Source organism: Colias philodice, chromosome 18 (genome assembly GCF_061535455.1).
Source record: "Colias philodice isolate Cphi_HAF_F1 chromosome 18, ilColPhil1 Martin Lab GWU primary, whole genome shotgun sequence".
NCBI classification, from domain to species: Eukaryota; Metazoa; Arthropoda; class Insecta; order Lepidoptera; family Pieridae; genus Colias; species Colias philodice.
This window is the reverse complement of record NC_143103.1, coordinates 8,814,085-8,841,978: the sequence shown is the minus strand read 5'-3', so window position 1 is coordinate 8,841,978 and position 27,894 is coordinate 8,814,085. Positions and strand designations below refer to the sequence as shown.

General features: G+C 34.9%; 1 protein-coding gene across 1 annotated transcript; it reads left to right on the top strand.

Annotated features, from left to right (window-relative positions):
* Positions 1–1,046: 1,046 nt before the first annotated feature.
* LOC149480662 (uncharacterized) lies at positions 1,047–27,894 on the top strand. Its single transcript, XM_089706584.1, has 15 exons — positions 1,047–1,156; positions 1,483–1,882; positions 2,379–2,466; positions 2,941–3,143; positions 13,070–13,154; positions 13,603–13,657; positions 14,753–14,861; positions 15,409–15,710; positions 16,344–16,556; positions 16,911–17,100; positions 17,300–17,366; positions 18,556–18,758; positions 19,285–19,369; positions 27,184–27,238; positions 27,643–27,894. Exons 1-15 carry the CDS (start codon positions 1,047–1,049, stop codon positions 27,890–27,892), a joined length of 2,415 nt encoding a protein of 804 aa, XP_089562710.1. The 3' UTR covers positions 27,893–27,894.

Genomic DNA, 27,894 nt, shown 5'->3' with positions numbered 1-27,894 from the left:
CACAGAACAAAATCTAGTTAATAATTCTAAGAAAGCCTTAAATATTGTCTGCGATTTAATATATTGTAGTATATTTTATGAAGGTTATAAGGAGAATTTATATCCACTACATAAATTAAGACCTCCGTCAGAATAGTGTACAGATTTAATAAGGGACGGATAAATTTTGGACAACTGAGGCAAGATTAAGGTAATTTTTGATTCATGTATGCAAATTACATCCGTAAACATGGTGTATTAAATGTAGTTTAGGTTGTTTATTGTTTAAAGGTGTTTTAGTAATGTGAAGAACTTGTGGTTTTGAGGTGAAGAATGTAAGACTTAATTTAAAGAAATTAATCAAAAAATTCATTTTTCCAAAAATTAATATACAAACAATATCATCGAGATTCCAACGAAGCATAGTTGATATCAGTGTCCTGTGATTGCTACGTACCTATACTGCTACGAAATTTAATAACCAAATGTAATAAGTTTAAAAAAATATATGATCTTAAGTTTTTCCAAATATTATAATCAAAGTAAGTGGATTTTGGGTACAAGAAAGAATAATCTATAAAAAGCTGAAGAGTTTGTTTCTTTGTTTGTTTGAACGCGCTAATCTCAGGGACTACTGGTCCGATTTGAAAAATTAATTCGGTGTTAGATAGCCCATTTATCGAGGAAGGCTATATATTATTATCTCGCTAAGACCAATAGGAGCGGAGCAATGCGGATGAAACCCTGCGGCACAGCTAGTATTAACATATAACTATTTATTGGAGAACGGATGATCGTTGTAATTCCTCTTTTCACGAATCCGCATTTCATAAAACCACTAACGATATTGTCACTTCTGTCAGAACTATGCCCGAAACACGACAAAAATGAACATTTACAATTTGGCCTGGTTTTTCGTGTTCCTCATTAGAATATCTAAAAGCAAGCGATATGATAACTACAGTTTGTTTAACGTTGTCCCCATGGAACGGTACCAGTTGAAATTTCTGCAAAATCTCGAGAGTCAGAAATACATGGATGTAATGTTCTGGAGGAGACCGTACAAGATGTTCTCTGATGTACAAATATTGGTGAATCCCGTGGACTTAGCTCTGTTTAAGGAGAGATTGGTGCATTTTGGAATGAGTTCGAGGCTGCTATCGTCAAATATACAGAAGTAATACTATCTTTAAATTTAAAATTTTCAAAATGTTTGTTAGAGATCATAGGAAGCTTAAATTACAGCATTTGATAAGTAATTTTTAAAGTGTTGCTATACAGTAAATAATCTCAAATTTTTATTTTCTTCTCTAATAAATTTTGAATAGTTATATCGTTAGTTCTTCTTAGAATCAATGTCGTATCAACTATGTATTTTTGTATTAAATTTGCAATATACCTACATAGGTACATTTTTTAATTACTTATCACTTATAATATTATATGCCCAACAAAATATTGAGACACATAAACGTATTAATTTAACCTTATGTATTTTTACAGACAATTCGATCAACAATTCGTTCGAAGATACATGCGACTCCGAGTCGAATCATATACGTGGGATTACTACCACTCGCTAGAAGATATCTACCAATGGATGGCTGACATGGCTGCCCGATACCCCAAAATAGTTAAATTAAAAGCAATCGGTAAAAGTGCTGAAGGCAGAGAGATTCTAGCAATTAGTATTAGCAGGCCAAAGAATAAGGCAAAAGTGATTGTTGAAGGGGCACTACATGGCAATGAATGGATATCAACAGAATTTATTACTTATCTAGCGAATGAATTGATTACAGCAGATAGATCGCGTAACGCAAAATTGAAACGTGTTGCGAATAGGTTTCATTGGTTATTGATACCCGTTGCGAATCCTGATGGATACGATTATAGCATGAAAGTTGTAAGTTTGCTGATTAATTTATTAGTATGATTAATCAGGGTGTAGAATATTATCTCGTTATGATTTTATATGGTTACTAAACTCAATAAGTTTTAGTTTTTTAGTAATTATTTTATGAATTAACCACGTAATTCGCACAGATACTGCTAACATAAACTTTATTTATGAAAGATTAAGGCATTGTTAGCATAGTAAGAATAATGTAAAATTTTAAACAGACCTGTAAAAGTAGAACAATAATTTTATTTATCTTTAGCAACGTTGTTAAAGCTTTTGAATCTGAAATTAAATCCGACTTTATGATACACGAATAACTTACATGATATAAATAAACTATATGCTATTGAAATAAACATGCATATCAATCTTCAAACAATCGCTTCACTATTTTTTGATAAAAATATATATATATACGCAAAATGTTCGCAAATTCTGTAGTGTACAATTTTTATTTTAGGTTTTTGTAATAATTTATTTTTATATGTTTTTCATTCAGGATCGCTTGTGGCGTAACAATAGAAACATCCAATCTAACAATACCGCCGGAGTTGATTTAAACAGAAATTTCGACTACAATTTTTGTTGTACGTTATACAATTGTTGTTATATTTATTTACATTTTACTGCTGTTATAAGTTTAATTTTTTCATGCGTACATTTATTTTTTATGAATTTCCATTGTATGATTGTAGTATGGATTATATAATTATTTTATGCTCAAATTAAACGGAATGCTACTCTTACTATTATCTTCAAGCGTAGAGTGAACAGGTACCTTCTAGGGAAGCGCGAACAATCTTAGACCACATAATCTTAGCCTAACATCAGGCGAGATTGTGGTCAAGCGCTTCCCTATTCTCAATAAAAAAATAAAAGTTACTTTTGATCATTTTATATTATAATAGGTACATTTTTTTAGCAATTAGTATTGTGTAAATTATATTAAGTTTATCCTTATATTTTCGATCATTTCATTCATTAACATTAGTCACAACATTTCCAACAAAAAGTAAAAATACAACTTCTTCAAACAATAAAATTAATTTAAACGTTTGCAGCTCAAGGTGGCAGTAAAGAGCCGAATAATGACTTCTACTGTGGTCCAAATTACTTTTCGGAGCCCGAGTCAAGGGCCCTCGCTGACTTCGTAGGGCTACACAGGAAGGATCTTAATTTCTACTTCTCGTTTCATGCGTACGGACAAAAGTTTCTGATACCGTACTCGGATAGAGTGCGCCACGTTGAGAATTTCTCGGAAATGGTATGATTTTGGTGTTTTAATTTTCGTTTAAGGAAGTGTTCTGGTGAATTTCGTAGCGCTACATTATATATGAAAGTATTCTTCGTAATTATTTGTATTGACGGTTTAAATCTCCCTTAACTTAAATATATTCTTATATAGGTACATACTATATGTTTCGAAAAAAAATAGGATTCGAACTCGCGTCTTCCGCCAAAACAATTTGTAATACTAGTTGAACGGGATAACATTTAAACCACGGTTTAAACCTTTCCATAACTTCCACAAACATCTCGGTGTCAATTAGCCAAATCAATTGAGTTGTTTCAAGTTTTAGTGAGACAAACGTAGAGCAATTAATTTCTATACATATCTGTCAAGATAAGGGTGCAAAATGGAGTGCGTTCAATTATTTCATTTTAAGTAGGAAATATTGTAGCAGACAAAATTGGGCCACTGCAATGACTGCCATACACGCTTCAGTGTACGTAGCATGATGAAACCTACATTCATAATATTATAACTAGTGGTCCGCCCCGGCTTCGCCCGTGGTACCTACATGTTTAAACTATCCTATCTCTCAAGTTGGATCGAACTGCACATGGTGTGCGAATTTTATTATAATCGGTTAAGTGGTTTAGGAGTCCATTGAGGACAAACATTGTGACACGAGATTTATATATATTAAGATCTGAATTGTACTAAGAATATAACTATGTACACTGCATTATGACTGTTTAACTGTTTAATCTCAATATGATTAAACAAGCAATTTATTTATTAGGACACAAAACAAAACACTCCATTAGGTTAAGTGGATCTCATCCACAAACTATGTCATATTTACTCATAGGTAAGAGTGGTCCTTACAATTTTGTAACTTGAAAAATATCGGTTCTAACTATAATAATCGATAGCATTAGTCATTACCCTTAACTTACCAGTTTTTAAATTTAATTTATTTAAAATATACACCGCTTAAAAGCGTAAGAAAAACAATTTTCAAAACACGGTGTTAAATTGTTTAAATTATAACATATCGCTCGTTTGCAGTCCGACTGAGAAAAAGATAAAATTTTACAATTATCAGTCTATTTCAAATATCAATATCTAGATTATTATTATTTCAGGAGATAATATTCATTATTATCATTTCATGATTGTAAGAAATCTGGTTTTTATTCAGCTTTATCACAATTACAATAAAGAATGTAATTACATTTTAATCGTTTTGTCATATTTTTGGTTCTTATTTTTTCCTAAAAATATGTACTGATATGGATCAATAGTAGATGACATTTTTAATGAAAGTCTTCTTCTAAGATACAGATCTACTAGAAAATAACCTAGTTCAGAATACAAATAAATATGGTAAAGTAGATATTTGAACTTGCTGATAAATTAATTAATGTCATTTTCTTATTATATTTGGCAATGATATTTTATGTATAGATACGTTATATACTCACAATATATCCAAAAAAAATGCTTCATATGCAGTGTCAGGCACGCGTATTTACAAACTATACATAGCCAGAACGCAACCATAGGAAACTGCTCGTGTATACTTTGTAATGCTTGTTTTTAAGTTTGTTATTACAAAATATACACGAAGTTTGCGTACTGATCGTGTATACTTTGTAACACGGATGCTTGCTTCTTCGTTCCAAACTATACACGATCAGTACGCAAAATATAACTAAATATACCTACTACACCACTTACGCTTGAGCGAAATAATAAATAGGCGTAGGCAATCAAAGACTTGTAAAGCTATCTATATCTATCTACTTTTATTCTTCTTGATTGATTCAGTAAAATATGGAATAAAAATATTATTAGGTGAGCTTAGAAAAATAAATAGGTAACAGATAGGTATATAAGAGTTACCTATGGGTTAGGTTAGGTTCGTGTTTTAACTACACAAAAATTGCCGTCGCCTCGCAACCGTCTTCTTCTGGACTTATTAGATTCTTACATTTTAGCACTATTGTCAATTGTAAGTCGTGCAGTATAGTCGGGAACGAAGACACAAGCATCCTCGATACAAAAAAAATACGATCAGTACGCAACATTACATACACAATACACATGCATCTTAATACTATTATAAAGGCGAAAGTTTGTATGGATGTATGGATGTTTGGATGTATGGATGTATGGATGTATGGATGTTTGTTACTCTTTCACGTAAAAACTACTGAACCGATTATAATGAAATTTAGCACACATATAGAGGGTAACTTGGATTAACACATAGGATAGGTTTTATCCCGGAAATCCCACGGGAACGGGAACTATGCGGGTTTTCCTTTGAAAACGCGGGCGAAGCCGCGGGCGGAAATCTAGTTTTAATAATAGATTTCAAAACAGCAATACAATAATATAAGCGCGAGCAATGGAAAGACGCCGCGCTTACTCCTAAACATACACGATTAGTCCGCATGCGTACTGGCGCTGTATATTTTGGAGCGCTATTCTTACTTACTTCACTACAAAGTATACGCGAGTACTTGCGTACTGCTGTTGTATAGATTGGAAGAACTTTGTGAAAAAGTTATTTCCAAACTATACGTGATTAGTTTCACACCGTTGCGTACTGGCCTTGTATAGTTTGGAAAGACGCGTCAGGCACACACAAATACAAGTATCATTTTACTTAATTTATTACATTCACAGACTGTATAAGAGAGATGGCTCTAATAAAATGATATAAACAAAAAAGACAAAGATAGTTTGTCACTTCCGCGCAGGTGTAAGCGAAAGTCATAAGAATTCACCAATTAAATATAAATAAACAAATAGTTGCCATGGTAATTGGCATAGACTAACGACACAGAAGGTTCAATGTTATAGATGTTATGTTTCCTGCACAAGTAAACAAATGTGACAATTTCATTTACTACATATTTAATCTTATACATATATAAAAATGAATCGCAAAATGTGTTGGTAAGCGCATAACTCGAGAACGGCTGAACCGATTTCGATAATTCTTTTTTTATTATATTCCTTGAAGTACGAGGATGGTTGTTATGTAGAGAAAACGTAAACATGTACCACGGGCGAAGCCGGGGCGGACCGCTAGTTATTATTAATTATTATTGATGATTGATGTTGTATTAAAATGAAAAAACTTTTTTGGAGATATAACTGTATTAAGTATTTATTACTAGCTGTGGTGTTCGTTTTCGGTCATCATCATTTACCCGATAAACACCCACTGCTGAGCATAGTCCTCCTTATAGAATTCCATAAGGACCGATCTTACCACAGACATGTATATTTAAGTAGACAACGCAAGTACCGCGATCTGTATGAAAACCAAGCGTGTCATATTTTTTGTACTGACCTTGACGCGTTATGACGTCACGAGCGCTTTTTAGTGATGGTAATTTCATTTTACGCTAAATCGATTAGGACGCCACTCGCGCGGCGATTCTAGTATCGTCCTATCCTATCGAAGTAAATCGAAAGAAATCAGATCAAACGGTTCTAAGAGGTAGACAGATCTATGTCTAAGAGGTAGTTAAATAAATGAATCGTAATCGATTACTAAATCGATTCAAGACAGAAAAATGATAATTACCATAGACAGAGGAATGATAAAATTATAAACCTTTTAATATTCTAACAAGTAAACTAATGTGTTTTAGCTTTTTCTTACATATGCCCATTGAGTTACCATGTACTACGTACTAGAGAGGCCATCGAAAGAAAGTAATGAAACTGTCAATCAATCAATCTTTATGTCCCGTTGCATCGATCCATTTTCCTTCTATGTTCGGGTTACTTGGAAAACTGAAAAAACAAACATAGTCTAAGCAATAAGGAGTTTTCTTAAAAAACTCCCAAGATGACACTTTAACTAATGGCGTCCATGTCATAATATTTATTTTTAGTACCTTTGTATTAAAATACTTAAAAGTTCTAGGTCAAGTCGTATTAAATGACAAAAAAAATCTATGCCTTTTTTTCTGAAAAATTGCTCCTTCAAATTATCATTATTCTGTTCGATTATAAAATCGATTAGAATCGAGAACTGTTGCATCAAATGAACATCACTAACCACAAAATTGGACAGAAAAATGAGAACAGAAAAATGAGAAGACGCTATTCATTGCTTGTTATCATACGACGCGATCTTTACCGTGCCAAGTAAAAGCCGCAATGTATTCCGAATCATTTCGTATGAGTTGGTATCCGTGTTTGTCACGATCGTTTTCCACAAATATTCTTTATTTGATTTTAAAATAAATAGTGCATATTCTGATTAGAAAATTACTTACCGGTGGAAGGAAACATCTCTGCTAACTCGGCCACTCACAGTTGTGGAGTTTCTACAGTTTATAACGGCGCAATTCGGCATTTTACTTTATTCAGCTTCACGTCTTTCCTTGGCGAACTGCAAGCGCGGACTGAGTGTAGGCCAGCGTCAAGTATGTTTCATAAACTTAGTTTGGACACGGGAAGTACATACACTCGCTTAGTCTATCTTGATACATGTCTGTGGATCTTACGCTATTCGTTTCAAGGCAGTTCCCGAAACCCGTACAAAGTCATCACTCCAACTTGTAGAATATAATAATAGTGGTGCCTAGATGAAAAAAAAGGATGAAATAAAAGAAAGGATGAAAAAGCCTTTTTTATCTAAAACACAAATAAAATTTATGTTCAATAGCTATTTACAGAAAAGCAAATAGCATTTTTCGTCAGTAGCGATAATATTTTCTTTAATGTACTTATAGGTACGTATATTCTACATCATTTTTGCAAAAAAACATTTTTGCCATCACGATTTCTTTGTATATAATAAATAGATATATTTGTTAACTAGCTGTGCCCGCGACTTCGTCCGCGTGGAATAGTGACTGTATAGTGTATAGTAGTTACTACTTAACTTTTATTGAGTAAACACGTACTACCATAAATAATTAAAAGAACTGTTAGTAAACTGAGCTAAAAAATAAAAAATAAATGCCTAATTAATTTTTTACGTAAAATTTCTTTTAAATTATGTCATATTATTTTTTAGGCACCAGGGTCGAGGGGAGCAAATTTATTTACCTTCCTTTCTTGTATGTGTGTTTTTAACAATGTATCGTGCAGCAACTGAGCGCCGAGACAAACGTCAAAACGCAAAGGAATAGAATCCGCTATCGATACTAATTGACATAAGCGTATGATGTTTTGCTAAGGATTTGTTCACCCTACCAACGACGACGACGACCACGAACAAAATTTTCATTCAGTCGCAATTTAACACAATTGTGTTTTGCACAATCTTATATATATAAAAATGAATCGCAAAATGTGTTGGTAAGCGCATAACTCGAGAACGGCTGAACCGATTTCGATAATTCTTTTTTTATTATATTCCTTGAAAAATTTTCTTTTATAATTTAATTTTCTTATTTTCATGTAATATTTTCAAGTGAGCGAGACCGAGCTATCAATTCTACCTCCATATTACATTCCTACATCATATTGATATCTATAAGCTTTTTGCTCCTTGAAATCTTTTAAGTTGGGCCGTAACCGTGCACAAATTGCAATGGACCACAGTGGCAAAAGAAGTAGGAAGAAGGTATATTTAGGAAAAAAAATTTCCAAGGGCCAGGCCTATGTGGCTATGAGTAGAGTTCAAAATTTCCAGGGTGTGGCTATCCTCTCGCTCCCATGTCCCCTCTTTTTTCACAGACTTCCCTTTCCACCCCTAGTAAATGGCAGAACCGATTTTGATGTAAACCATATCTAATTGTATCTATATGTACATTGTACACGTCATATCCTGTCGTTTGATGCTCCATTTGGTTTATTTATCCAACAACTGTCACCCCTAAAGTAGGACTGTTGATATTTTTTAAAATATCGGATTTTCGATGTATCGATATTTTCAAATATATCAGTATCGGAGTTCGATATATCGAAAAAAAAATATCGATATTTCGATATATTTATATATATATTGATATATATCGGCTTTATAAAAAAAATCGTAAGTCAGCTCAAAAATGATTACACAATTTATAGTCTAGTAGATTTATTAAACAAATTCAATTATGAATGTACATAAGTAATAGTTCTTGGTAATTACTTTTTAAATTTAAATAAGACAATTATGTATACCAATACCAATATTTTTCTGTAAGAGTTTTTAAAAATACTCCTTGTTTTAAATATGTTCAGCTGTTTGGCTACTAAGATTGTTAGGCACTGAAAGATTGATTGAAGAAGCAACTCGTTCAGATGTTAAAAAATTGTCAAGCGACTGCTAACATTAAGTTTACGATGATTTTTTGGATTAAATATATTACGGAAAAAAAATTATTAAAAAAAATATCGACCATTGATATCGATATTTCAATACCGAACTATCGATATATCGTCCAAAAAATATTAGTAATAAATATCGATATTTCGAAATAATAATATCGATATTTCGATAAACATATATATATTTTATCAACAGTCCTACCCTAAAGTGCCCTATATGTAATAAACGGATGAACTGATTTCTATAAAACATTACTAACTAATTGTAATTCACACGTTGCCCTTTCATATTTCGATATGCCGCTTGAGTATATTATTTGACCACATTCGATTATTGTTCATTCCCACTTTTACCTCTGTAGTCTAAAAAATGGATAAACCGAATTGGATAAAAATATAACTAACTGTAGGTAAGTACTTCACCCGTTATGCACTTTCATTTGATATATGTCTCTTAGGTATATTTGACAACATTCGTTTTTTTCATTCCCCCTTTTATCTATATATAGGTATAGTAAATGGATGAACCGATTTTGATTAAATACGTCTAATTAAACTTTACACGTCATGCCCTTTCATTTCATATTATGTCACTTGAGTATAATTGACAAAATTCATTTTTTTATTACCGCTTTTATACCTATATCAAATACATGAATGAACCGATTTTGAAAGAAAGAAGAAAGAAAGAAAGAAAGAAAAAACATTTATTTATTTTGATAAAACGTTCACTTTCATTTAATATATATCACTTAGATTCGACAACTTTAATTTTTTTCCCACTTTTACCCCTATAGGTAGGTATAATAAATGGATGAACCGATTTTGATACACTTTATCTAAGAACCAGCGTCGGAAAATATGCTGCCTAACAAAAAACCGCATCTAATTCGAATTACCTGTTAGCGAGCTACGGTGGAACAAACAGATACACATACACAGACACACATAGCGGTCAAACACTTATCACTCATCTTTTTGCGTCGGGGCTTAAAAATATATTATGTAATACGACATAATTTAAAGGACATTTTATGTATAAAATTTACCTAAAAATAAGCATTATTTTAATTTGACCCCTCCCCCCTACTACCTCAGCTTACCCCCCCACCCCCACCCCACCCTTGGGGACTTTCGATATGATCACCTGGACATTTTATAGAAATAACTGTAGCGTATAAAGAGATAACTTACGTTTTATCGTACTCTGTATAATAGTGTAGGTACCATAGAATGCCTTAGCAAATGTTCGCCGTGAATACTTAAATGGTCATAACTTTTTTATTTATAAACCGATTGACATGAAATAAACACTAAATGTTAAATGAAGATTACCACAATATATAAGTGAAAACCGCATTCAAATCGGATAAGCCGTTTCTGAGATTAGCGTGTTCAAACATACAGACAAACAGACAAACGGACAAACGGACAAACAGACAAACAGACAAAAAAAATTTTAACGACAGTTTTGGGTTTGGGATCGAATTAGTAATAACCCCTGCTAATTTTTTTTTACATATTTTCATTGTACAGACACCACTTTTCTAGAATTTTATTATATGTATTGATGATTACATGCACTGTGTGGATTTAAATATAAAAATAATCAAGTATTAACCCATATCGAAATTAATAAAATAACCGTTATATTTTCAATAATCGTATCTACATGATAATCTTTGAACACAGTGTACGCTAGCTTTGTCTCACTAGTGATTGAAGCAATGTTTTATCCCTTTCATTATTTCAATACAAGTGTCAAGCATGTGTCATTCATAAAGAATTGTAAATTGTTATTTTTACTCATAAACTGTAATAATTTAATATATTTTCCTGTGATATGATATTCCTTTATCTTTTTGCACGAATACGTGCACTTTCTGAACACACAGGAAGGCATTTTCGACAACTTTAATGTACCTATCGGCACATGCGCTCACTGGGACCGGTGACAATCTGACTGATTGCATTGGTCCCAATTAGGACCAATTCACGGAAGCAATTTTGGTGCGTTGATGACGTATCTACCTCTTGTTTCTATATATAATATCATTGATATTTGGTACATATTTTTTACTAGCTGTTCCGCGCGGTTTCACCCGCATTGCTTCGCTCCTGTTGGTCTTAGCGTGATGATATATAGTCTATAGACATCCTCGATAAATGAGCTATCAAACACCGAAAGAATTTTTCAAGTCGGACCAGTAGTTCCTGAGATTAGCGCCTTAAAACGAACAAACAAACTCTTCAGCTTTATAATATTAGTATAGATTTCGATACCACGCGTGTAAACGCAGTAACAAGCTACTTATACACACATAAACTTGTATAATCATCAGCCAAATTGAAACGCACTAAAGCGATCCTAATTCGAGCATTCCGCATAGCATACTTGCTGGTACAATGGTCGAGATTTACGAAGCTATGCACGTCATGTGGAAGATGCCTCAAGTTGCAATTTATGGGGGTAATTTATGGATGTTGACACGCTGTGTACTTGTTTCAAATGGTGTGCTTATGTGATTAAAAGCATGTGTTGAATTGTTTGTTTTGTAAATGGTTGATGATTTTGATGGCGATATACTAGGTTATATATTTATATAACTAGTATCGTTTATGAAATGAAGAATCAAAACCATTTGTTTTTTCAATTTCACATTTTCATAGAGAGTATGAAAGTGAATAAAGAGAAAAAAAAATACCGGCCGAATTGAGAACCTCCTCCTTTTTTTGAAGTCGGTTAATTAAATGATACCTACCTGTAATCGTTTTAAATTTTATTGTATAATTTTAAACTTTGAAATAAATGTGTAAATAAGTAGTAAGATTGCTACATTTATCACCTATCATTTGTAAGTTAATTTCAAAATACATATTCTTATCTGTCGTAAAAGATCTATCAGTAAAATTAATAATAAAGAATCTATTCGTGCCACTTCCCTTGAATAAACACCAATCAGCGTCGATATTTCGAAAATGTCGCGCCATATTTAATTTAGAGGTTCGAATAAATTGAAAATCAGTAACGAACCGCGAAGATTTTTTTTTTTGTTAAACGAAGATAATCAAAATGCTGACTCGCTCGCACTCGGAATATTAATGCGATTTCCTTATGATTTTACACGAGTATTATATTATATTTTGAAATTAAAGACTTTTAACTGATTTTAAACGCGATTTTTTCATTTATTTCACCCGATTAGAGTCCGTGACCACGCTTGCTGTAATATTGTGTATTAGGAACGTCGGGTTAAATAATTTAATGAACAAGCTGCTCCAGCAGAAAATGTTCTGCCCCTTATTCAGGTTTTCCCTCCTTAGGAACCTTCCTCCGTAACAAAAATGTAAAAAAAAACGTGTGTGCTGAGCACATGTGTCAGAAGTGAAACTTCTTTGGCAAGATTTAAAGATACCAAAATCGTCGCTTTACTCCGATATTCCCATAACGTGACCTTGAAATTTTATTCCCAACGGGTGTAAAGAAGTTTCATTTCAAAAGTTCACCCGAATTTGTTGAGCCGTTCTCGAGTTTCACACTTACATTTGGCGATTCATTTTTATTCTATAGATATTATTAGTAGCACATTTTCAGTTTTATTAGGTATATAAATAATTTTAAAATTCTTTAATTTCTATATGGGAGTTTTGAATTCCAAATCTCGTTGCAGGAAAATTATGGGAAACAAGCAATATTGAAAATGTACAAACTGAATGGAGTCAAGTATGGCGTGGGGACGATTTACGACACTCTCGGTAATGTGAATTTTGTTTGGAGCATTTGGAATTTATAATAATAATTTTTATTATGAAAATAATATTTACAAAACTGTAAAATGGTGCATTGTAGCTTTTGAATTTGAATTATTAAGTTTTCATTATGAAAATGACGAAAAATATTAATATTGTAATACGGCCCCTGCACAGATATCAGAATTAAAGAGGGCTTCGCCCGTGTGGTGTTTTGATAAAAGGTAGCCTTTCTCAGGGTCTAAAGATTGTTTGGCCAAATTTCATCAAAATCAGTTGAGAGGTTTAAGCGGGAAAGCGTAACAGACAGACAGACACACAGAGTTACTTTCGCATTTGTAATATTAATAGGGATAGAGCAAAACACCATTATAGTATTTAAGCAGAAATATAATGTGGTTTGTACTTTTTGCAGTTAATTAAAATAATAAAGGTTTTGTTTTCTTATATTTAGGTTATAGAATTTCTGGTGACAGCGCGTCTTGGGTGAAAAAAAATCATAAAGTCAAGTAAGCAACTTTAATTTAATGTAAGAATTGATATAATGAATTATATATTGATAAAACCACCATCTTGTTAATAAGCGATTTAAATAGGAACATTATAGTAGGGGAGCCCAGGATGCTAAATGTGGATTTACTCGAGCGCCACGGGAACCTATTAGAATTGGTAGATTAGACCATAGCGAGAAAAAAAGGTCCTATAATGTTTTCACTTTTAGCGGTGGGGAAGGGTTTTTTGATTTTTTTTAATTTAAAAAAGAAAAAAATTGGCTTGGAAATACTCAAGCGCGTTAGATATTGATATTTTGCATGCTCCAGGACGTCACTGAAAAAAAGTATACGTTAATCTGACGATTTAAGTGGCGATTTAATCGCTATGAAGAAAGGTTAAAAAAGTAAAGTTATATTATTCGAGCGCGTCAGATTAATATATGGGGGGGTTAATTACAATATAAGAAGTCCCCATTTCGCTAATCTGACGATTCGAGCTCAACCTTAGGGAATTATGGATTATTCAAATTTTCCAGCGGGGCCCCTGAGCGCACCCACCAACCATAACTGCTCATATTGACTAGAGGTACTAATGAATAGCTAAGGTACCGTCCCTTATAGTAATCTGACGCGCTCGAGTAAATCCCAAAATCCCCCTCTTGGCCTCCCCTACTATTACACGAATGACATTGAATGTTTAATCTTGACTAATGAATATAATATATAATGTGTACCTTTTATGTAAGACAATGAAATAATGTACTTTTTTTATATAAAATAATGTTGCGGAGCTGATAATATAATTTGCACGCCATTCATGGCTAATGTGTTGATTCGACCTATAATGTAATTTGTTATCTTTGTACACACATTATGCAAATAAAGAGATTTATTTATTTAACTATAACTTTGATATACTTATACTACTGGAACTTTTACCCAACTGCGCCAAAGAACGGCTATACTTGAAACAATCAGATTCAGAATCAGACAAAATTGTTCGCCTACAATTGCATTCATATGAACTAAATGCTTCTTCTTTGGAAATATTATAAGTAAAAACGATTACAGATAATAAATAATAAATACAAGTACTCTTTCTAATCACAGATACGTCATAACCTTCCTACTCCGGGACAATGGTACATTCGGCTACGCTCTCCCCTCGGACCAGATCCAAGCCACCTGCAAGGAGACCCTCACTGGTCTGCTTGAGATAATGACAGCCAGACACAGACGCGTCTCCCCCGTACTGTTTAGTTCTGTTAATGTTTTGAGATGTGACACATTTGTTATTGTTTTGTGCTTTTTGAAATATATTTTTTAGATTTTTATTGTTTTTTTCTTGGTTGAGGAGTAAAAGATGATGTCTGATGCAAAGCAAGAAGTATGGTACTGAGAATATTATATTTAGATTTTGTTAACTATTTTTTTCGATAAATAATTAAAACACTCAACTAACACGATATAATTGGATATGATTTAGGAAAAATATAGAGTATTCCCTACGTTTGGGCATTCGATATAATAGGTACAATATTTGAGAAATAAATTTGGATTTAATCAAAGTCCAGAAATTCTTTCATTGCACTGTGTTTCATTGCACGTATCAAAATGCATTATTTAAATTCTGTACCTAATAAAGTAAATAAAGTTAAACTTCATAGATATTGACGTGTATAGCACGTCTAAAGACGTCACTCAGTCAGTTTTGACACTACGAAATCTACGAGGTCAAGCCAAACTTACCTTTTAATAAATAGAACACCACAACAATGAAAATACAATACATATCAATATTTACAATATTGCTATTCGTATATACTTTAGCAAATTCTTTGAAAAAGTACAAAAATTACTCTCTCATTCGTGGCATTCCTGTTGAAGAGGCACATTTGGATTTTTTCAAGAACTTAAGTGAAATGTATGACGTTAATTACTGGAGAATGCCTGGACAAGTTTATAGACCTATTGAATTTATAATTTCCCCGAAACATAGACATGATTTCTTACGAAAGGCCAAACTAAAGGGGGTGTACTTTGCTACGATTATGGACGATGTTCAAAGGTATGTTGTAAATGTTATCCAATCTATATATATAAAACTCAAAGGTGACTGATATAGTGATCTATCAACGCACAGCCCAAACCACTGGACGTATCGGGCTGAAATTTGGCATGCAGGTAGATGTTAGGACGTAGGCATCCGCTAAGAAAGGATTTCCCGAAATTCTTGCGGGAACGGGGAAAAACGGGGATGCTCGTACAAAGTCATGGGCGGAAGCTAGTGGAATATAAAGTTAAATAAGCTTATTTTTATGCTATAAAATACTAGCTATCTTTTAATAATAGTTTTGTTCAAGAAGAGTTAAAACACACAAATGTGAGAAATGATGCCCTCGCTTATATTTCCCATCATAATTTTATTCTTTTATATTTTAAATAAAAATTGCAATATAATTGATAGGATTGCACACACTGAACAATCACAAGAAAAGGCTGTAATTATTACATGCACAATCGTAATATTAAGTTATAGTACATACTTATCATTCATAATTCCCAAAGATGTCCGAAAACTTTAGTGGTTTAATCTCTCTATATACGTAGTTATCGATAATATTATAAGCCATTTTACACAATTCATCTTAGTACAAGAATACTATCTCTATAACATGAAATAACTAAAATACTTTTACAGAGCACTCGAAATGCAAACCGTGAAATCGTATATACGTCGTAACATGGACTCCTTTGATTGGAGCAGCTTCTTCCGCCTGGACGACATTTACGAGTGGCTCAGAGACTTGGAGACTCAATACCCGAAGATAATGCAGGTTTTCAGTATTGGAAAGTCTGTGCAGAACCGAAAAATATTGGCCGTTAGGATCGCTCATAAAGGGTCTAGTACGAGGTAGGTATATGGTTTCGAGAGAATAACGTTATTTTTAGGGAACATTGTATAAACTATTTGTATTTTTTGTGTTAAATAAGGCTATTTGTAATTTTTAGATGATACTGCATTAAGATTTTCTATTTTTATTAACTTATTTTACCAATAATTCGTGTATACGTATAGCTTAACGTCATTTCTTGGTTAACTTCTCTATTTGAACCTAAGATTTGAACAGATAGAGATAATAATCCCTGAAAACTAAAAATAAATTATAATTTTAATTTAATTACTTTTGCTGTGGTCCTTATACTTAATAAAATCCTATAAAGTGGCTATAATGCTCAGAAATTATTCAAAATTTATATTCTTTAGGCCGAAAGTGATTGTGGAAGGTGGTATCCACGCGCGTGAATGGATTGCACCCGCGTTTGTCACCTACTTCATCCACCAGATTCTGACAGCACCAGAACAGAATGGTACCCTGAAAACTGTGGCTTTTATGTACCAGTGGTATTTTGTACCAGTTTTGAACCCAGATGGATATGATTATACTCATACTACGGTTTGTATTTTTTATTTTAATAGCGAGGTTAACGGGACTAAAAATAATTGTTTAGTGGAAATTTACTCAGGTGTAACGGAAAAAAATTGTTTCACGTCGTAATATTTGAAAGGCAAATACAAAAATTTCAATTTAGCATTTATGTCATACTTTGAATTAATGAATATATTAAAAATCTAAATGAAATGTTGTTTTTTAGGACCGAATGCACCGAAAGAATATGAATCATGTTGATTTGAATAGAAACTTTGGTATTGCCTTTGGAAGTGAGTCCTTGAACTAATAATATTAAATGAATGTAGTTAATCAGTTGATTAGATTACATATTTTGTGCAGACAGATTAAATGTTTTAAACGATAGTTTATCTTTATCTTTATTACATAGTTTTATTATATTATTCTTATCTTTTAATAAACATGAAGAAATTGTAGGTATTGAAGTAGAATTAAATAAATGTCTTATCAATGTATTGGTTAAGTACTTACGCCTTAACTGCCAGTTTGTTTACTGATAATAAATCGGATTGGAATATGAACTATTTACCGAAATCGGTCACAAAAAAAATTAGTAGGTATCTCCTGTTAAAAATCTAGAAAATATAAGTGAGAAATTTAATTAAGGGTGCACTCACACACATCAGTCACCGTCACGGCACGTCACCGGACAGGATTAAAAAAAAATATGTATCAATAGTTCTAGTATGACTCTGTTCCCACACGACAGTCGCCGGCACGAAATCTATCAGTGACGTCCCCGGTCAGGCACGTCAAATAATCTTTCCATACATGTATCATACTTTTATCCCCACTCACCCGGTGCCGTCACGTCTCAGTTCAGTCAGCGTCGTGCTACCGTCAATTGCTACATGTTCTCTAGCGTGACACACGTCTAATCACTCACTAACCTGATGTATGTGTTCAATGATTCAGTCAAACCGGCGACGTGACTGACGGACAACATGACGGTGACTGGTGTTTGTGGATACGTACACAAACCGTCACCGATCAGTCATCGGTGACTTGACGGTGACTGATGTGTGTGAGTGCACCCTAAGGCGTTATAATACATTTTTATACATTAGATTTTGATGGTATTTAAGTCTGAACTACTGATTATTTTTACTCTTCCCGCAAGAGACCCAAATAGTATTTTTTCAGTATTTCAGGACAATTTTCACACACGGCACAATCTGATCCCATACTAAGCTTTCGCTTGTGTTATGGAAACCAGATGGCTGATATGTATATAATTTTTAAATAAATACTTATATAGATAATTAACACCCAGACACAGAGCAAACATCTATGTTCATCACACAAATATTTGCCCCGGGTGGGAATCGAACCCGAAACGACCTCTGGCTTGGAAGGCAGGGCCACTACCAACCAAGCCAACCGGTCAGTCAACCTAGTAATAAATAGTGTTTTATAATCAACTGAATTCGTTATTTCTAGCTGTTGGAGTAAGTTCAAATAAATTTAGCGAAACATACTGTGGACCAAATGCCTTCTCCGAACCAGAATCTCAAGCTATGGGTAATTTTGTGAGCGCAAACAGCAAAAATCTTAAATACTACCTCGCTTTTCACGCGTATGGTCAATATCTGATCATACCGTATACACATTCTAGCAAACATACGGATAATTTTGATGTAGTGGTATGTATGAAAATATCCTACAAGTACAAATCTATCATCATCATCATCAGCCCATATACGTTCCCACTGCTGGGACACGGGCCTCCTATGAGGGTACAGGCCATAATCCACCACGCTGGCCATGTGCGGGTTGGCGGATGACACATGTCGTCGAACTTTTTAATTCTTCGACATGTCGGTTTCCTCACGATGTTTTCCTTCACCGCTCGAGCAGTGGTAATGTTACAACATGCGCAGATAAATTGAAAAAATCAATTTACAAATCTATACTAATATTATAAAGCTTAAGAGTTTGTTTGTTTGAACGCGCTAATCTCAGGAACTACTGGTCCGATTTGATTTATTTCGGTGTTAGATAGCCCATTCATCGAGGAAGGCAGGCTATAGGTATATCATCACGCTAAGACCAATTATTTGCTTTTCCCATTAGAAGAAGAAACTATTCGTGAATTTATTTAATCCAATTTTATTTAATAGTTATTAATTAGTATTAATTCTTAACCTTACAAAATTAATCTTGTTTTAGCGCGATATTGGTTTAAAAGCAGCGAAACAAATAGAAACTAAGTTTGGAACTCAATATACAGTCGGCACAGCATATGATACAGTAGGTAATAGAATATTATTACAGTGTTTTGATCATGGTACTATATGCTTAATTATATTCTTCAAAACATATTTATGTGAAGTGAATAATTTCAGACATTGAGAAGATGAAATCTGTATAAAGCTGAAGAATTTGTTTGTTTGTTTGAACGCACTAATCTCAGGAGCTACTGGTCCGATTTGAAAAATTCTTTCGGTTTTATATTGCCCGTTTATTGAGGAAGGCTATAGGCTATATATCATCACGCTAAGACCAACAGGAGCGGAGCAACGCGGGGCACAGCTAGTTAAGACATACAGATAACCTTAAATATTATATACACATTATTTCATACATGTTTAATCATTTCAAACAATATATTTAATCCTGATTAGGACACTCGAGTAATAAAGTACTGTGAGCTATCTAAAATAAATATTGTACAGTAATTTATTTGCGTGTTTTGATGATATAAGTGCCCTTTTTCAGAGGTACGTAAAGCTGGCGATGAAAAATTAGCGAAATTAAAAAAAAACAACACCAGAATTTGTTGCTTATTTGTTGCTAATTAGTTGCTATAATGATGATTTTGTTGCTCAACCCGTTCGCTGAAAATCAGCAACAGTTCTAGCTTAACGTTAAGGTAGCGTGCAGAAATCGGAAAAAGGGATGGATCGTTCCAAAAATGCAGATGAATTTGTTGCTAATTTGTTGCTGCATAAAAACAGTGAAAATTTTAAATTTTTTTCATTGGCGCCAAAAATAACACTGGCCATGTCAACTTAATTGTCGATTTTCGGTAGTGAAACATAAAAAAAAATTTGTTGCTCCTCACATCGTTCACTGGCAAAGTGTACAGAGCCAGCAACAAAATAGAAACCGGAAGTAGAATTAATTTTGAAACCGGTTTGCTAGAAAATCGTCCACGCCAGCTTAACTGTCGATTTTCGGTAGTGAAACATAAAAAAAAAAAATTGTTGCTCCTCACATCGTTCACCAGCACAGTGTACAGAGCCAGCAACAAAATAGAAACCGGAAGTAGAGTTAATTTTGAAACCGGTTTGCTAGAAAATCGTCCACGCCAACTTAACTGTCGATTTTCGGTAGTGAAACATAAAAAAAAAATTGTTGCTCCTCACATCGTTCACCGGCACAGTGTACAGAGCCAGCAACAAAATAAAAACCGGAAGTAGAGTTAATTTTGAAACCGGTTTGCTAGAAAATCGTCCAAGTCAGCTTAACTGTCGATTTTCGGTAGTGAAACATAAAAAAAAAATTTGTTGCTCCTCACATCGTTCACCGGCACAGTGAACAGAGCCAGCAACAAAATAGAAACCGGAAGTAGAGTTAATTTTGAAACCGGTTTGCTAGAAAATCGTCCACGCCAGCTTAACTGTCGATTTTCGGTAGTGAAACATAAAAAAAAAAATTTGTTGCTCCTCACATCGTTCACCGGCACAGTATACAGAGCCAGCAACAAAATAGAAACCGGAAGTAGAGTTAAATTTTAAACCGGTTTGCTAGAAAATCGTCCACGCCAGCTTAACTGTCGATTTTCGGTAGTGAAACTAAAAAAAAAATTTGTTGCTCCTCACATCGTTCACCGGCACAGTGTACAGAGCCAGCAACAAAATAGAAACCGGAAGTAGAGTTAATTTTGAAACCGGTTTGCTAGAAAATCGTCCACGCCAGCTTAACTGTCGATTTTCGGTAGTGAAACATAAAAAAAAAATTTGTTGCTCCTCACATCGTTCACCGGCACAGTGTACAGAGCCAGCAACAAAATAGAAACCGGAGGTAGAGTTAATTTTGAAACCGGTTTGCTAGAAAATCGTCCACGCCAGCTTAACTGTCGATTTTCGGTAGTGAAACATAAAAAAAAAATTTTTTGCTCCTCACATCGTTCACCGGCACAGTGTACAGAGCCAGCAACAAAATAGAAACCGGAAGTAGAGTTAATTTTGAAACCGGTTTGCTAGAAAATCGTCCACGCCAGCTTAACTGTCGATTTTCGGTAGTGAAACATAAAAAAAAAATTTGTTGCTCCTCACATCGTTCACCGGCACAGTGTACAGAGCCAGCAACAAAATAGAAACCGGAGGTAGAGTTAATTTTGAAACCGGTTTGCTAGAAAATCGTCCACGCCAGCTTAACTGTCGATTTTCGGTAGTGAAACTTAAAAAAAAAATTTGTTGCTCCTCACATCGTTCACCGGCACAGTGTACAGAGCCAGCAACAAAATAGAAACCGGAAGTAGAGTTAATTTTGAAACCGGTTTGCTAGAAAATCGTCCACGCCAGCTTAACTGTCGATTTTCGGTAGTGAAACATAAAAAAAAAATTTGTTGCTCCTCACATCGTTCACCGGCACAGTGTACAGAGCCAGCAACAAAATAGAAACCGGAGGTAGAGTTAATTTTGAAACCGGTTTGCTAGAAAATCGTCCACGCCAGCTTAACTGTCGATTTTCGGTAGTGAAACATAAAAAAAAAAATTGTTGCTCCTCACATCGTTCACCGGCACAGTGTACAGAGCCAGCAACAAAATAGAAACCGGAAGTAGAGTTAATTTTGAAACCGGTTTGCTAGAAAATCGTCCACGCCAGCTTAACTGTCGATTTTCGGTAGTGAAACATAAAAAAAAAATTTGTTGCTCCTCACATCGTTCACCGGCACAGTGTACAGAGCCAGCAACAAAATAGAAACCGGAAGTAGAGTTAATTTTTAAACCGGTTTGCTAGAAAATCGTCCACGCCAGCTTAACTGTCGATTTTCGGTAGTGAAACATAAAAAAAAAATTTGTTGCTCCTCACATCGTTCACCGGCACAGTGTACAGAGCCAGCAACAAAATAGAAACCGGAAGTAGAGTTAATTTTTAAACCGGTTTGCTAGAAAATCGTCCACGCCAGCTTAACTGTCGATTTTCGGTAGTGAAACATAAAAAAAAAAATTGTTGCTCCTCACATCGTTCACCGGCACAGTGTACAGAGCCAGCAACAAAATAGTTAAATTGAACAAGCGCTCTTAGACAATATTATAATATATAAGTGCTTTCGCGGTTTTGCGTACAAAATAATATTGTCATTGTAGTACCCTCGGACGGTGAAGTGGTGAGTGTACCAAAGTACATGAAGATTAATAAGAATAATTATTGTGTTATCGTCTCCTCAAGCACGTAAACACTTCTTTGCAAGAAAAACGGGCACCTTAGATTTTCTCACGTATTTTTAGTATAAACAGTTGTTAAAGGAATTTGATGCAATAAAATAAAATAAATATTATTTACTGCTGGCGTGGACGATTTTCTAGCAAACCGGTTTCAAAATTAACTCTACCTCCGGTTTCTATTTTGTTGCTGGCTCTGTACACTGTGCCAGTGAACGATGTGAGGAGCAACAAATTTTTTTTTATGTTTCACTACCGAAAATCGACAGTTAAGCTGGCGTGGACGATTTTCTAGCAAACCGGTTTCAAAATTAACTCTACCTCCGGTTTCTATTTTGTTGCTGGCTCTGTACACTGTGCCGGTGAACGATGTGAGGAGCAACAAATTTTTTTTTTATGTTTCACTACCGAAAATCGACAGTTAAGCTGGCGTGGACGATTTTCTAGCAAACCGGTTTCAAAATTAACTCTACTTCTGGTTTCTATTTTGTTGCTGGCTCTGTACACTGTGCCGGTGAACGATGTGAGGAGCAACAAATTTTTTTTTTATGTTTCACTACCAAAAATCGACAGTTAAGCTGGCGTGGACGATTTTCTAGCAAACCGGTTTAAAAATTAACTCTACTTCCGGTTTCTATTTTGTTGCTGGCTCTGTACACTGTGCCGGTGAACGATGTGAGGAGCAACAAATTTTTTTTTTATGTTACACTACCGAAAATCGACAGTTAAGCTGGCGTGGACGATTTTCTAGCAAACCGGTTTCAAAATTAACTCTACCTCCGGTTTCAATTTTGTTGCTGGCTCTGTACACTGTGCCGGTGAACGATGTGAGGAGCAACAAATTTTTTTTTTATGTTTCACTACCGAAAATCGACAGTTAAGCTGGCGTGGACGATTTTCTAGCAAACCGGTTTCAAAATTAACTCTACTTCCGGTTTCTATTTTGTTGCTGGCTCTGTACACTGTGCCGGTGAACGATGTGAGGAGCAACAAATTTTTTTTTTTATGTTTCACTACCGAAAATCGACAGTTAAGCTGGCGTGGACGATTTTCTAGCAAACCGGTTTCAAAATTAACTCTACCTCCGGTTTCTATTTTGTTGCTGGCTCTGTACACTGTGCCGGTGAACGATGTGAGGAGCATCAAATTTTTTTTTTATGTTTCACTACCGAAAATCGACAGTTAAGCTGGCGTGGACGATTTTCTAGCAAACCGGTTTAAAAATTAACTATACTTCCGGTTTCTATTTTGTTGCTGGCTCTGTACACTGTGCCGGTGAACGATGTGAGGAGCAACAAATTTTTTTTTATGTTTCACTACCGAAAATCGACAGTTAAGCTGGCGTGGACGATTTTCTAGCAAACCGGTTTCAAAATTAACTCTACCTCCGGTTTCTATTTTGTTGCTGGCTCTGTACACTGTGCCGGTGAACGATGTGAGGAGCAACAAATTTTTTTTTTATGTTTCACTACCGAAAATCGACAGTTAAGCTGGCGTGGACGATTTTCTAGCAAACCGGTTTAAAAATTAACTCTACTTCCGGTTTCTATTTTGTTGCTGGCTCTGTACACTGTGCCGGTGAACGATGTGAGGAGCAACAAAATTTTTTTTTATGTTTCACTACCGAAAATCGACAGTTAAGCTGGCGTGGACGATTTTCTAGCAAACCGGTTTAAAAATTAACTCTACTTCCGGTTTCTATTTTGTTGCTGGCTCTGTACACTGTGCCGGTGAACGATGTGAGGAGCAACAATTTTTTTTTTTATGTTTCACTACCGAAAATCGACAGTTAAGCTGGCGTGGACGATTTTCTAGCAAACCGGTTTCAAAATTAACTCTACCTCCGGTTTCTATTTTGTTGCTGGCTCTGTACACTGTGCCGGTGAACGATGTGAGGAGCAACAAATTTTTTTTTTATGTTTCACTACCGAAAATCGACAGTTAAGCTGGCGTGGACGATTTTCTAGCAAACCGGTTTCAAAATTAACTCTACTTCCGGTTTCTATTTTGTTGCTGGCTCTGTACACTGTGCCGGTGAACGATGTGAGGAGCAACAAATTTTTTTTTTATGTTTCACTACCGAAAATCGACAGTTAAGCTGGCGTGGACGATTTTCTAGCAAACCGGTTTCAAAATTAACTCTACTTCCGGTTTCTATTTTGTTGCTGGCTCTGTACACTGTGCCGGTGAACGATGTGAGGAGCAACAATTTTTTTTTTATGTTTCACTACCGAAAATCGACAGTTAAGCTGGCGTGGACGATTTTCTAGCAAACCGGTTTCAAAATTAACTCTACTTCCGGTTTCTATTTTGTTGCTGGCTCTGTACACTGTGCCGGTGAACGATGTGAGGAGCAACAAATTTTTTTTTTATGTTTCACTACCGAAAATCGACAGTTAAGCTGGCGTGGACGATTTTCTAGCAAACCGGTTTCAAAATTAACTCTACTTCCGGTTTCTATTTTGTTGCTGGCTCTGTATACTGTGCCGGTGAACGATGTGAGGAGCAACAAATTTTTTTTTTATGTTTCACTACCGAAAATCGACAGTTAAGCTGGCGTGGACGATTTTCTAGCAAACCGGTTTCAAAATTAACTCTACCTCCGGTTTCTATTTTGTTGCTGGCTCTGTACACTGTGCCGGTGAACGATGTGAGGAGCATCAAATTTTTTTTTTATGTTTCACTACCGAAAATCGACAGTTAAGCTGGCGTGGACGATTTTCTAGCAAACCGGTTTAAAAATTAACTATACTTCCGGTTTCTATTTTGTTGCTGGCTCTGTACACTGTGCCGGTGAACGATGTGAGGAGCAACAAATTTTTTTTTATGTTTCACTACCGAAAATCGACAGTTAAGCTGGCGTGGACGATTTTCTAGCAAACCGGTTTCAAAATTAACTCTACCTCCGGTTTCTATTTTGTTGCTGGCTCTGTACACTGTGCCGGTGAACGATGTGAGGAGCAACAAATTTTTTTTTTATGTTTCACTACCGAAAATCGACAGTTAAGCTGGCGTGGACGATTTTCTAGCAAACCGGTTTAAAAATTAACTCTACTTCCGGTTTCTATTTTGTTGCTGGCTCTGTACACTGTGCCGGTGAACGATGTGAGGAGCAACAAATTTTTTTTTTATGTTTCACTACCGAAAATCGACAGTTAAGCTGGCGTGGACGATTTTCTAGCAAACCGGTTTAAAAATTAACTCTACTTCCGGTTTCTATTTTGTTGCTGGCTCTGTACACTGTGCCGGTGAACGATGTGAGGAGCAACAATTTTTTTTTTTATGTTTCACTACCGAAAATCGACAGTTAAGCTGGCGTGGACGATTTTCTAGCAAACCGGTTTCAAAATTAACTCTACCTCCGGTTTCTATTTTGTTGCTGGCTCTGTACACTGTGCCGGTGAACGATGTGAGGAGCAACAAATTTTTTTTTTATGTTTCACTACCGAAAATCGACAGTTAAGCTGGCGTGGACGATTTTCTAGCAAACCGGTTTCAAAATTAACTCTACTTCCGGTTTCTATTTTGTTGCTGGCTCTGTACACTGTGCCGGTGAACGATGTGAGGAGCAACAAATTTTTTTTTTATGTTTCACTACCGAAAATCGACAGTTAAGCTGGCGTGGACGATTTTCTAGCAAACCGGTTTCAAAATTAACTCTACTTCCGGTTTCTATTTTGTTGCTGGCTCTGTACACTGTGCCGGTGAACGATGTGAGGAGCAACAATTTTTTTTTTATGTTTCACTACCGAAAATCGACAGTTAAGCTGGCGTGGACGATTTTCTAGCAAACCGGTTTCAAAATTAACTCTACTTCCGGTTTCTATTTTGTTGCTGGCTCTGTACACTGTGCCGGTGAACGATGTGAGGAGCAACAAATTTTTTTTTTATGTTTCACTACCGAAAATCGACAGTTAAGCTGGCGTGGACGATTTTCTAGCAAACCGGTTTCAAAATTAACTCTACTTCCGGTTTCTATTTTGTTGCTGGCTCTGTATACTGTGCCGGTGAACGATGTGAGGAGCAACAAATTTTTTTTTTATGTTTCACTACCGAAAATCGACAGTTAAGCTGGCGTGGACGATTTTCTAGCAAACCGGTTTCAAAATTAACTCTACTTCCGGTTTCTATTTTGTTGCTGGCTCTGCACACTGTGCCGGTGAACGATGTGAGGAGCAACAATTTTTTTTTTTATGTTTCACTACCGAAAATCGACAGTTAAGCTGGCGTGGACGATTTTCTAGCAAACCGGTTCCAAAATTAACTCTACTTCCGGTTTCTATTTTGTTGCTGGCTCTGTACACTTTGCTTGTGAACGATGTGAGGAGCAACAAATTTTTTTTTATGTTTCACTACCGAAAATCGACAATTAAGTTGACATGGCCAGTGTTATTTTTGGCGCCAATGAAAAAAATTTAAAATTTTCACTGTTTTTATGCAGCAACAAATTAGCAACAAATTCATCTGCATTTTTGGAACGATCCATCCCTTTTTCCGATTTCTGCACGCTACCTTAACGTTAAGCTAGAACTGTTGCTGATTTTCAGCGAACGGGTTGAGCAACAAAATCGTCATTATAGCAACTAATTAGCAACAAATAAGCAACAAATTCTGGTGTTGTTTTTTTTTAATTTCGCTAATTTTTCATCGCCAGCTTTACGTACCTCTTTTTCAGGATACATGACGTCTGGTGTTAGTGGATGCTGGGTGAAGAAATCCTTTGCAGTTCCGTAAGACTAATCTAGAAGATTTTTATTTGTGTTTGTAGTTTTTAGAACTAGGAATTACTTAGATTTATAAATAAATGTATTTTTATCTTTTGTTTCTTACATTCGCTTTCAACCATAATTATTATTATAATAATCTTGTATCTTATAAATAAAAGTCAAAATTATATTACAAATATTGTTGACTTTTAGCTACACTACTATAATAATAGCTGACCCACGCGACTTTGTCTGCTTAGCTCCAACTGTTCGATTCTTCTCTTTCTCGATAAATAGATATAGTTCATCGCTAAAATAAATTTTCTCTTCAATCGAGTAGTTCGAGTAGTAGTTGAAATTAGCGCGATCAATAAAACAAACAAACTCATCAGATTATATAAGTATTGACTGCATGTTTTATTCCCCAGATATGTACTTACATTTGAACTACGTGATGAAGGTCAGCACGGCTTCGCGCTCCCACCTCAGCAGATTCTACCCACATGCCAAGAAACAATGGACGGAGTTCTCTCAATATTATCCCAAAAGAAAGATACGAATTTGGAGAAATTGTTCAGGGATACTTCAACACCTAGTATCAAAGCTGGTCAAGGGACGGTGTTCGATGGTTTTGTGATATTTTGGAACTGTTTCTTGTTTGTTATTATACGTTTTTAATA